The 12,125-nt window shown below is 58.2% G+C and overlaps 1 protein-coding gene across 5 annotated transcripts in view; it reads left to right on the top strand.

Annotated features, from left to right (window-relative positions):
• Positions 1 to 12,125, top strand: part of LOC100008679 (scavenger receptor cysteine-rich domain-containing protein DMBT1) — a 43,820-nt gene that overhangs the window by 14,139 nt on the left and 17,556 nt on the right. For 3 of the 5 annotated variants that reach the window (XM_051824338.3, XM_070058303.2, XM_051824339.3), the window contains 12 exons: positions 160 to 198; positions 890 to 1,213; positions 1,588 to 1,617; positions 2,503 to 2,541; positions 3,250 to 3,573; positions 3,945 to 3,974; positions 4,860 to 4,898; positions 5,607 to 5,930; positions 6,302 to 6,331; positions 7,217 to 7,255; positions 8,226 to 8,549; positions 10,148 to 10,471. In XM_051824338.3, coding sequence (XP_051680298.3) covers positions 160 to 198; positions 890 to 1,213; positions 1,588 to 1,617; positions 2,503 to 2,541; positions 3,250 to 3,573; positions 3,945 to 3,974; positions 4,860 to 4,898; positions 5,607 to 5,930; positions 6,302 to 6,331; positions 7,217 to 7,255; positions 8,226 to 8,549; positions 10,148 to 10,471 — 1,866 coding nt within the window. The remainder of the gene's footprint in view (positions 1 to 159; positions 199 to 889; positions 1,214 to 1,587; positions 1,618 to 2,502; positions 2,542 to 3,249; positions 3,574 to 3,944; positions 3,975 to 4,859; positions 4,899 to 5,606; positions 5,931 to 6,301; positions 6,332 to 7,216; positions 7,256 to 8,225; positions 8,550 to 10,147; positions 10,472 to 12,125) is intronic. The other 2 variants (XM_089313876.1, XM_089313877.1) reach the window with 2 other exon arrangements.

Below are 12,125 nucleotides of genomic sequence, written 5' to 3'. Positions count from 1 at the left end.
TGGCTGAGCTGGAGCAGGAGCCCTGAGCAGACACAGGGAGCAAGGGGCCGGGCCTGGAGTGGAACCACGGTTGTGACAGCTGCCTGGTCCAGGGAACATTTTGCTCTTGGCCCTTTTCCTTCAGGTGTAACTTTTGCTTGTCCTTGTTGCCCTTCACAGACACGTGGCCGACCACGGTCATCTATGAGTCCACCCCAGGTGAGTGTCCCCTCACCGTCCCGGGGGCTCACGGCCTGGCTCTGAATGGACGCTGCGTCGCTGATGAGAGGAGGAGGCTGCCCGTGTGCTGGGCCTCATTCTTGTCCCTGGGCGTTGGTTGAGGGGGAGGGCAGAGTGTTTGAGGACAGGTCCTTGAGGCCGGGACCCGTGTCCAACGGGATCCAGTCCAGGGGCTGAGGCACGGTCCCTCTGCACATATTCGGGGTGTGTGCTGGAGGCCCTGAGATGCCAGGTGACCTTGTGCTTGTCTCTGAGGCCTCATAAGAGTGGGTAAAAAGGCCTTATGTACATAGTTGACCAAGGCCTGCCATCCACACACATTACCAGGCTCAGACCCTACCATGCACATGCCCTCAAGCTCCTGAACACGGGCAGAACCTGAGGCCGTCACGTCTCTGCAGAGCTCCGTGCTGTGTGTGCCCAGAGGTGGGAATGCACAGTGGTTCCTGTCATAGCACTGAGACCCTGGGTGCTTCCAACACTGGAGCACCCGCAGACATGGAAGTGTACAGTGTCCCTGCCCGTAGTACTGTGATGAATGAAATTCTGGGCATAGTCAAGGGCGTACTCAGCTAAGAGGCCTTTGCCATTGGAATCTCCTGAGTGTGGAATGCACCTTAGATCCCTTACCTCCAGACATGGTGACGTCGTGTCCTGTGTTCCCCTGTAGATTTCCCATCTGGATTGGAACTGCGACTGGCGAATGGAGGTGACCGCTGCCAGGGCCGGGTGGAGGTCCTGTACCAGGGATCCTGGGGCACCGTGTGTGACGACGGCTGGGACATCAATGACGCCCAGGTGGTGTGCAGGCAGCTGGGCTGTGGCATGGCTGTGTCGGCCCCAGGAAGTGCGCGGTTTGGTCAGGGCCCTGGCCAGATTGTCCTGGACGATGTGAGCTGCTCCGGGCAGGAGGCGTACCTGTGGAGCTGCCACCACCGCGGCTGGCTCTCCCACAACTGTGGACACCAGGAGGACGCGGGAGTCATCTGCTCAGGTGGGTGCCCAGATCCCCAGAGCTATGCTTGGACTGGGGCCCCTGGCGTATCTCTAGGAGTCCACAGGAAGCCTCGGAATGTCCCCATGTTAGGCTGTGGAGTCGGGGTCTTCATCAGCTTTTTAAAAGCTGGGGGCGTCTGTGTGCCCTGCCCTGGGTGACTCTGCAAAGGTGATGACATCACCCTGGTGGAGACGTAGCCTCAGGAGGCAGAGGTGCAGGCCATGGCAGTGGGCTGCAGGGCAGAGTTCCTGAAATGAAGGGTGTGGGCGTGAGGACCGCCCGTTCTGTATGTGGCTTCATCAGGACTTGGGGCCTGTGTTGCCAGGTGACCGCTGTGTGCTTTGTGTCTGATCTTCTTCTCTTTGTCACAGATGCCATGGCCATGACCACACCCCTACCAGGTGAGTCCCCCTGTTGTTATTGGCAAAGGCCCTGTTCTTTCGACTCAGATGCAGCAGGGCCACAGTTGCACCCAGGAGTGGCATTCAGTGCCAGGGGATGAGGTGGGTGCAGGCAGAAGGATCTGAGGCTCCCGGTGACCAGTCAGTCCGATGCTACCCTCGCCTTCACTGTCTCACTGTCCTGCCTGATTCTCATGTTCAGTGCATCAATTCTGGACAGTGGTGTCCCATGGGCCACTCAGTACCGAAGGAGCAGATGGAGGCTGGCGCCGCGGCTAAATAGGTTAATCCTCTGCCTGTGGCGCCGGTACACTAGGTTCTAGTCCCTGTCAGGGCGCCGGATTTGTCCCGGTTGTCCCTCTTCCAGGCCAGCTCTCTGTTGTGGCCCGGTAGTGTAATGGAGGATGGCCCAGGTCCTTGGGCCCTGCACACACATGGGAGACCAGGAGAAGCACCCGGCTCCTGGTCTCAGATCAGCACAGTGGGCCAGCTGCTGCGCACTGGCCGCAGTGGCCACTGGGGGGTGAACCAGTGGAAACAGAAGACCTTTGTCTCTGTCTCTCTCACAATCCACTGTGCCTGTCAAAATAAATAAATAAATAAATAAATAAATAAATAAATAAATAAAGGAGCAGATGGAGCAGGCCAAGTTGTTTTTCCTGAACCGAGATATTGCAGGTGGCAAGACCTGGAGGGGCCAGAGATGTCCAGTAGGGCCTTGTCCCATGGCTGAGCTGCAGCAGGAGCCCTGAGCAGACACAGGGAGCAAGGGGCCGGGCCTGGAGTGGAACCAGAGTTGTGACAGCTGCCTGGTCCAGGGAACATTTTGCTCTTGGCCCTTTTCCTTCAGGTGTAACTTTTGCTTGTCCTTGTTGCCCTTCACAGACACGTGGCCGACCACGGTCATCCATGAGTCCACCCCAGGTGAGTGTCCCCTCACCGTCCTTGGGGCTCACGGCCTGGCTCTGAATGGACGCTGCGTCGCTGATGAGAGGAGGAGGCTGCCCGTGTGCTGGGCCTCATTCTTGTCCCTGGGCGATGGTTGAGGGGGAGGGCAGAGTGTTTGAGGACAGGTCCTTGAGGGCGGGACCCATGTCCAGTGGGATCAGGTCCAGGGGCTGAGGCACGGTCCCTCTGCACATATTCGGGGTGTGTGCTGGAGGCCCTGAGATGCCAGGTGACCTTGTACTTGTCTCTGGGCCATGGAGGTCAGACCTGACAGGAGCAGGTACCAGGCCTGATGTGCAGAGTCTGACCGAGGTCCAGTCATGCACAGACATGGCCAGACCCCGAGAGTTCCATACAGAAGTCACCAAGCGCTCGTGCTCGGGCGAGGTCTGGTGCAATGATTTCTCTGCGCAGAGCTGTGTCCCGAGTGTACCCAGAGTTTGGAGCAGAGTGCTCATTCCGGTCCCTTCCACTAAAACCCTGGCTGCTTCCAACACCAGAGCCGGCTAACCTGGAAGTGCATGGTGTCCACTGCCCGTGGTCCTGTGATGAATGAAATTCTGGGCATAGTTTAGGGCGACCCAGCTCAAGAGGCCTTTGCCGTTGGAATCTCCTGAGTGTGGAACGCACCTTAGATCCCTCACCTGCAGACGTGGTGACGTCATGTCCTGTGTTCCCCTGTAGATTTCCCATCTGGATTGGAACTGCGACTGGCGAATGGAGGTGACCGCTGCCAGGGCCGGGTGGAGGTCCTGTACCAGGGATCCTGGGGCACCGTGTGTGACGACGGCTGGGACATCAATGACGCCCAGGTGGTGTGCAGGCAGCTGGGCTGTGGCATGGCTGTGTCAGCCCCAGGAAGTGCGCGGTTTGGTCAGGGCCCTGGCCAGATTGTCCTGGACGATGTGAGCTGCTCCGGGCAGGAGGCGTACCTGTGGAGCTGCCACCACCGCGGCTGGCTCTCCCACAACTGTGGGCACCAGGAGGACGCGGGAGTCATCTGCTCAGGTGGGTGCCCAGATCCCCAGAGCTATGCTTGGACTGGGGCCCCTGGCGTATCTCTAGGAGTCCACAGGAAGCCTCGGAATGTCCCCATGTTAGGCTGTGGAGTCGGGGTCTTCATCAGCTTTTTAAAAGCTGGGGGCGTCTGTGTGCCCTGCCCTGGGTGACTCTGCAAAGGTGATGACATCACCCTGGTGGAGACGTAGCCTCAGGAGGCAGAGGTGCAGGCCATGGCAGTGGGCTGCAGGGCAGAGTTCCTGAAATGAAGGGTGTGGGCGTGAGGACCGCCCGTTCTGTATGTGGCTTCATCAGGACTTGGGGCCTGTGTTGCCAGGTGACCGCTGTGTACTTTGTGTCTAATCTTCTCTTTGTCACAGATGCCGTGCCTACGACCACACCCCTACCAGGTGAGTCCCCCTGTTGTTATTGGCAAAGGCCCTGTTCTTTCGACTCAGATGCAGCAGGGCCACAGTTGCACCCAGGAGTGGCATTCAGTGCCAGGGGATGAGGTGGGTGCAGGCAGAAGGATCTGAGGCTCCCGGTGACCAGTCAGTCCGATGCTACCCTCGCCTTCACTGTCTCACTGTCCTGCCTGATTCTCATGTTCAGTGCATCAATTCTGGACAATGGTGTCCCATGGGCCACTCAGTACCGAAGGAGCAGATGGAGGCTGGCGCCGCGGCTAAATAGGTTAATCCTCTGCCTGTGGCGCCGGTACACTAGGTTCTAGTCCCTGTCAGGGCGCCGGATTTGTCCCGGTTGTCCCTCTTCCAGGCCAGCTCTCTGTTGTGGCCCGGTAGTGTAATGGAGGATGGCCCAGGTCCTTGGGCCCTGCACACACATGGGAGACCAGGAGAAGCACCCGGCTCCTGGTCTCAGATCAGCACAGTGGGCCAGCTGCTGCGCACTGGCCGCAGTGGCCACTGGGGGGTGAACCAGTGGAAACAGAAGACCTTTGTCTCTGTCTCTCTCACAATCCACTGTGCCTGTCAAAATAAATAAATAAATAAATAAATAAATAAATAAATAAATAAAGGAGCAGATGGAGCAGGCCAAGTTGTTTTTCCTGAACCGAGATATTGCAGGTGGCAAGACCTGGAGGGGCCAGAGATGTCCAGTAGGGCCTTGTCCCATGGCTGAGCTGCAGCAGGAGCCCTGAGCAGACACAGGGAGCAAGGGGCCGGGCCTGGAGTGGAACCAGAGTTGTGACAGCTGCCTGGTCCAGGGAACATTTTGCTCTTGGCCCTTTTCCTTCAGGTGTAACTTTTGCTTGTCCTTGTTGCCCTTCACAGACACGTGGCCGACCACGGTCATCCATGAGTCCACCCCAGGTGAGTGTCCCCTCACCGTCCTTGGGGCTCACGGCCTGGCTCTGAATGGACGCTGCGTCGCTGATGAGAGGAGGAGGCTGCCCGTGTGCTGGGCCTCATTCTTGTCCCTGGGCGATGGTTGAGGGGGAGGGCAGAGTGTTTGAGGACAGGTCCTTGAGGGCGGGACCCATGTCCAGTGGGATCAGGTCCAGGGGCTGAGGCACGGTCCCTCTGCACATATTCGGGGTGTGTGCTGGAGGCCCTGAGATGCCAGGTGACCTTGTACTTGTCTCTGGGCCATGGAGGTCAGACCTGACAGGAGCAGGTACCAGGCCTGATGTGCAGAGTCTGACCGAGGTCCAGTCATGCACAGACATGGCCAGACCCCGAGAGTTCCATACAGAAGTCACCAAGCGCTCGTGCTCGGGCGAGGTCTGGTGCAATGATTTCTCTGCGCAGAGCTGTGTCCCGAGTGTACCCAGAGTTTGGAGCAGAGTGCTCATTCCGGTCCCTTCCACTAAAACCCTGGCTGCTTCCAACACCAGAGCCGGCTAACCTGGAAGTGCATGGTGTCCACTGCCCGTGGTCCTGTGATGAATGAAATTCTGGGCATAGTTTAGGGCGACCCAGCTCAAGAGGCCTTTGCCGTTGGAATCTCCTGAGTGTGGAACGCACCTTAGATCCCTCACCTGCAGACGTGGTGACGTCATGTCCTGTGTTCCCCTGTAGATTTCCCATCTGGATTGGAACTGCGACTGGCGAATGGAGGTGACCGCTGCCAGGGCCGGGTGGAGGTCCTGTACCAGGGATCCTGGGGCACCGTGTGTGACGACGGCTGGGACATCAATGACGCCCAGGTGGTGTGCAGGCAGCTGGGCTGTGGCATGGCTGTGTCGGCCCCAGGAAGTGCGCGGTTTGGTCAGGGCCCTGGCCAGATTGTCCTGGACGATGTGAGCTGCTCCGGGCAGGAGGCGTACCTGTGGAGCTGCCACCACCGCGGCTGGCTCTCCCACAACTGTGGGCACCAGGAGGACGCGGGAGTCATCTGCTCAGGTGGGTGCCCAGATCCCCAGAGCTATGCTTGGACTGGGGCCCCTGGCGTATCTCTAGGAGTCCACAGGAAGCCTCGGAATGTCCCCATGTTAGGCTGTGGAGTCGGGGTCTTCATCAGCTTTTTAAAAGCTGGGGGCGTCTGTGTGCCCTGCCCTGGGTGACTCTGCAAAGGTGATGACATCACCCTGGTGGAGACGTAGCCTCAGGAGGCAGAGGTGCAGGCCATGGCAGTGGGCTGCAGGGCAGAGTTCCTGAAATGAAGGGTGTGGGCGTGAGGACCGCCCGTTCTGTATGTGGCTTCATCAGGACTTGGGGCCTGTGTTGCCAGGTGACCGCTGTGTACTTTGTGTCTAATCTTCTCTTTGTCACAGATGCCGTGCCTACGACCACACCCCTACCAGGTGAGTCCCCCTGTTGTTATTGGCAAAGGCCCTGTTCTTTCGACTCAGATGCAGCAGGGCCACAGTTGCACCCAGGAGTGGCATTCAGTGCCAGGGGATGAGGTGGGTGCAGGCAGAAGGATCTGAGGCTCCCGGTGACCAGTCAGTCCGATGCTACCCTCGCCTTCACTGTCTCACTGTCCTGCCTGATTCTCATGTTCAGTGCATCAATTCTGGACAGTGGTGTCCCATGGGCCACTCAGTACCGAAGGAGCAGATGGAGGCTGGCGCCGCGGCTAAATAGGTTAATCCTCTGCCTGTGGCGCCGGTACACTAGGTTCTAGTCCCTGTCAGGGCGCCGGATTTGTCCCGGTTGTCCCTCTTCCAGGCCAGCTCTCTGTTGTGGCCCGGTAGTGTAATGGAGGATGGCCCAGGTCCTTGGGCCCTGCACACACATGGGAGACCAGGAGAAGCACCCGGCTCCTGGTCTCAGATCAGCACAGTGGGCCAGCTGCTGCGCACTGGCCGCAGTGGCCACTGGGGGGTGAACCAGTGGAAACAGAAGACCTTTGTCTCTGTCTCTCTCACAATCCACTGTGCCTGTCAAAATAAATAAATAAATAAATAAATAAATAAATAAATAAATAAAGGAGCAGATGGAGCAGGCCAAGTTGTTTTTCCTGAACCGAGATATTGCAGGTGGCAAGACCTGGAGGGGCCAGAGATGTCCAGTAGGGCCTTGTCCCATGGCTGAGCTGCAGCAGGAGCCCTGAGCAGACACAGGGAGCAAGGGGCCGGGCCTGGAGTGGAACCAGAGTTGTGACAGCTGCCTGGTCCAGGGAACATTTTGCTCTTGGCCCTTTTCCTTCAGGTGTAACTTTTGCTTGTCCTTGTTGCCCTTCACAGACACGTGGCCGACCACGGTCATCCATGAGTCCACCCCAGGTGAGTGTCCCCTCACCGTCCTTGGGGCTCACGGCCTGGCTCTGAATGGACGCTGCGTCGCTGATGAGAGGAGGAGGCTGCCCGTGTGCTGGGCCTCATTCTTGTCCCTGGGCGATGGTTGAGGGGGAGGGCAGAGTGTTTGAGGACAGGTCCTTGAGGGCGGGACCCATGTCCAGTGGGATCAGGTCCAGGGGCTGAGGCACGGTCCCTCTGCACATATTCGGGGTGTGTGCTGGAGGCCCTGAGATACCAGGTGACCTTGTGCTTGTCTCTGAGGCCATGGACGTCAGGCCTGACAGGAGCAGGTACCAGGCCTGATGTGCAGAGTCTGACCGAGGTCCAGTCATGCACAGACATGGCCGACCCCGAGAGTTCCATACAGAAGTCACCAAGCGCTCGTGCTCGGGCGAGGTCTGGTGCAATGATTTCTCTGCGCAGAGCTGTGTCCCGAGTGTACCCAGAGTTTGGAGCAGAGTGCTCATTCCGGTCCCTTCCACTAAAACCCTGGCTGCTTCCAACACCAGAGCCGGCTAACCTGGAAGTGCATGGTGTCCACTGCCCGTGGTCCTGTGATGAATGAAATTCTGGGCATAGTCAAGGGCGTACTCAGCTAAGAGGCCTTTGCCGTTGGAATCTCCTGAGTGTGGAACGCACCTTAGATCCCTCACCTGCAGACATGGTGATGTCGTGTCCTGTGTTCCCCTGTAGATTTCCCATCTGGATTGGAACTGTGACTTGTGAACAGAGGTGACCGTTGCCAGGGCCGGGTGGAGGTCCTGTACCAGGGATCCTGGGGCACCGTGTATACCTGTTCCTGTTAGCTTACACTGATAAATTTCAGTCTCTGGGTAATTTGATGGCGACACAGGTGCATGTGCCTTGGATATTTTTATTCCTCTGAGTGGGAGACATGATGTGGATCCCTACTTTCAATTTGTGGATGGATGACCTGTCCTTTGCTTTCCTCTAGTGCACATATCCGGTTTGCAGCTAAGACTGGTGAATGGAAGTGACCGGTGTGAGGGCCGGGTGGAGGTCCTGTACCAGGGTTCCTGGGGTACCGTGTGTGACGACAGCTGGGACCTCAACGACGCCAGCGTGGTCTGCAGGCAGCTGGGCTGTGGTACGGCCCTGTCTGCCCCAGCCAGTGCCCAGTTCGGTCAAGGCTCGGGGTCGATTGTCCTGGATGACGTGAGCTGCTCAGGCAGCGAGCCCAACCTGTGGAGCTGTTCCCACCGTGGCTGGCTCTCCCATAACTGTGGACACCACGAGGACGCGGGAGTCGTCTGCTCAGGTGGGTCCCCTCATCCCATGGCTTCTTTCCTGCATGGACAAAGCTTTGTCCTGGCCCCGGCATCAGTTCCAGACTGTGCTTGGAAGTGGGGAAGCTACTTCTGCCTTTCATCACACACGTGGTGGCTTTGGGATTTGTGTAGTATAGCTCGCCAACTGGGATCCACAACCGGAATCACGCTCCATGGAATCTCCGGGCCGTGGCATTGCCTTCAGGCTCTAGGTGCGGCTGCCACGCAGTCCCTCCCTAGGGAGGGCAGAGATGCTCTGGCACATCGGCTGCGCCTGCGGATTCGTCGCCAGCCCCCACTCTGATGGCTGCTCTGCAGCTCGCCCTGTCCAGTGCCTGCTCTCCCCGCCTCGTCCGGTCCTGGCCCCCCGGGCCCTGCTGAGTCCTTCTCTTGGGGAAATCGCACTTTCTCCTGCAGACACAGCATAGCCCTGGTCTTAGCCGAGTTTTCCTGGTGGTTCTGGAACGACACTGGCTCCAGTTCATTGCCACCTCTGCTCAGTTGGACTAGGTGATAATTTAGCTGAAAGATCTGCTTAGCCCCTTCTGTGGGCAGACGGGACCCCCGCAGACACTCAGAGCAGCCGAGGTGGAAGGCGGGTCTGTTCCTGGTTCCGCTCATCTCGGTGCATGGTGGGGAGGTCCTCGTGCGGGAGAAGGGGAATCCTCATAAGGTTCGATGTGGGCATGGATGCAGGAGGCCAAGGATGGTCTTCTAAGGAGAGTCAAGCGGTGCCAGACGTTGTGTCCGTGGGACTTCCCACACTAGCAGAGCATGGGCACGTGCAGCAGGTCTGGGCTGCTGACCATTCTGCTGCCAGCTCTATGCTCTGTGCACCTTGTGTCCTGCCCTGGGTGGTGCTTTATGTCACCTTCAGTCATCTCTGAGAGGGCTCTGTGACGTCTCAGTAGGCCCTGGTGTCCAGGCCCAGCAGCAGAGCCCATCTCTGGCAGATCTTTTGTGACCTGGTTATTGTCCCAAGAGGTCACACCCATAGTCTATATGGACAGCAGCGTTTATCTGTGCTGTCGCTCAGCCTGGCTATGTGTGCTTGCAGTGTGCACATGATGACTGGCTGCACGTGGCCTTGATCTGTGTTCTGCTCCTCCCCAAACCTAGTCCAGGATGCTGGCGTCATGGTAGAGACAGAGTGGTGCTCCTGTGGCGCAGGGTGCTGGTGGGGGTCGGTTACTGCACCTGTTCTTCTAGCTCTCAGTAAACGTGGTCAGCCCGGTTGGCTCCCTGACCCTGCTGAGGTTTTGATACCAAGCCTCAGTGTCCACCTTGGTGTCCAAGGCAGCCTTCCATAAATGGTCAGAGTGTGGAGGGAAAAGCCTGTTGTAATAAACATTCCAGACAGAGGGACGAGGAGGATCCAATGTGGCGTCCAGCAGGGTCTGTCCCCGGAATGAACTTGTGAGGAGAGCGCAGTGACAGCGAGGGCAGGAGGCTGCCTCCATGCTCCTGGGTCACAACACTGCGAGGGGCCTTCTTTGTTGGTGTGTGGACTGGGCGACCCACAAGCTACAGTGTCTTGACTTGCACACAGGAAGAAGGATTCAGACGTCAATCATTTTGTGTCCTCTAGGACCGGATTCGCGTTTGGCTGTGAGACTGGTGAATGGAAGTACCCGGTGCCAGGGCCGGGTGGAGGTCCTGTACCGGGGCTCCTGGGGCACCGTGTGTGATGACAGCTGGGACATCAACGACGCCAGCGTGGTCTGCAGGCAGCTGGGCTGTGGCTGGGCTGTGTCAGCCCCAGGAAGTGCCCGCTTCGGGCAGGGTTCGGGATCCATTTTCTTGGATGAAGTGTCCTGCTCGGGCCAAGAGCCGTACCTGTGGAACTGCTCACACCGTGGCTGGCTCTCCCACAACTGTGGGCACTACGAGGACGCAGGAGTCATCTGCTCAGGTGGGCGCCCAGTCCCTGGCTCCCTCCCGGGAAATGCGCTGTGACAACGACTTAAACCTGGAGTCAGGGCTGTGTCTGCTGCCCTGAGACAGGACCGTGTGCCGAGGGAGAGGCTTCTCAGGGCAGCCGTGCCAGCACCTCTTGGTTTCTGGAGGATCTGGGGTTTCCTCCGTCAACAGGCTGCAGAGTGCAGTGTCAGGCTCCATGTAGGAAGCACGGCACAGTCGGTCCGTGTCCAGTCCACCTGCTGAGGGCGGCATTGGCTTGCAGCTGACTTGGCCAGCAGTGTTGGGCTCAGTCTCCATCCTCCTGGGGGCAGAAGCTCAGAGGCCTTCCATTTTCCCTGATCCCCACCCGCAGTGGTCCCGGGCGTCCTGGTCATGGTCAGACACTTGCAGAGTGGTGGCTGTTCAAGCCACTCCTCTCCTGGGTGACTGCGACCCTCCCTGGGTGCTGCGGGCAGCCTCCACTTGGAACAGATTCCTGGGCAGTGGTCTCTTAGGATTCCGGAGAGCTGAGGCTGGGAAGGGAGGATGGGCATAGGACTGGCAGGGAGGAGAAAGTGGCTTGTTAGGAGCCTGACTGGACCTTGGTGATGGGGCCTCCTGGCCGAGGCTATATGTAGGGAGCACATAGAGCCTCATAATAGTACTCCCAGGGATCGGGGAGTTGTGGTCCTCATCAGCTCAGTGCTTGGGGTGGCCGTGTACAGGTCTGCTGGGTGTGACTGCCCAGGCCTCTGTGGCCTGTCCTGGGCCTGTGGAGATGTTACCCTGTTGGAGAGGTGACCTCGGCCAGAGGATCAGCCATGGCAGAGGGATGCAGGGTGGAGCTTGCTGGCGGTTGAAGAGTTCAGGTGGACAGTGGCAGTGTGCGCACAGTGGGGCAGGGGGACCATCAGCTCAGGGGGTCAATTTGCTGAGACTCCTGGCCCGGGCATCCTGGGGGCTTCTGTGCTCGGTGTGCCCCTCCCTCTGCAGTCACAGATCCCCGGCCCGTGCCCAGCTTGTCAGTGCTTGTCCGTGTGCTTGTCTGCTGTGTCCCCGCCCGTCTTCCCCACTGGCACCACCTCCTCCATCTTGGCTGACACTGCGGGGTTTGTTACTTTCCCTCGCTCTGAAGCCTGGGACTCCCACAAGTGCTTGACCGGACATGAGGATTCCCACGGTGCCCGTGCTGTCATCTCTCCATCCGGACTGTCACCATCTTAGAGTGACGCTCTCTACTTGACACTCTTGCAGGTTTAGCATGGTGGTCTTGTTGTCAATGATCTCTGATCTTTTTCCTTCTTGTGCTCCCTCTTCTTTTATGACCTTGATGTTGCCATCCGCCAATCTGTTTTTGAGGATCAGAGTTTTCTAGGGAGACCCATGCTGTCCTCATTGAGACACCCCAGTTTCTGTAGGTGATATGTCTATTCAGAGGGGAATAAGTAGTGCACATGGAATACGGCGGATATGAATATACCTGGTATTTTTAGTTTTCGATAAACCCAGTTCTGTCCTGGGAGACACCTTGCTTCTCATCCCATGTCAGCTCCCAGTTGCTGAATCTGGGCTGTGGTGCCAACCAACAGCCAGTGGATGGGTCAGATGCTGGGGGACAGTGTGTTTGTAGATTTTCGTTATTAGGGTTTGATTATTTGAAAGCAGAG

The sequence above is a fragment of the Oryctolagus cuniculus genome, chromosome 15 (assembly GCF_051225735.1).
Source record: "Oryctolagus cuniculus isolate XC-2025 breed Fujian yellow rabbit chromosome 15, ASM5122573v1, whole genome shotgun sequence".
In the NCBI taxonomy this organism is placed as follows: Eukaryota; Metazoa; Chordata; class Mammalia; order Lagomorpha; family Leporidae; genus Oryctolagus; species Oryctolagus cuniculus.
This window is presented reverse-complemented; position numbering and strand designations above follow the sequence as displayed.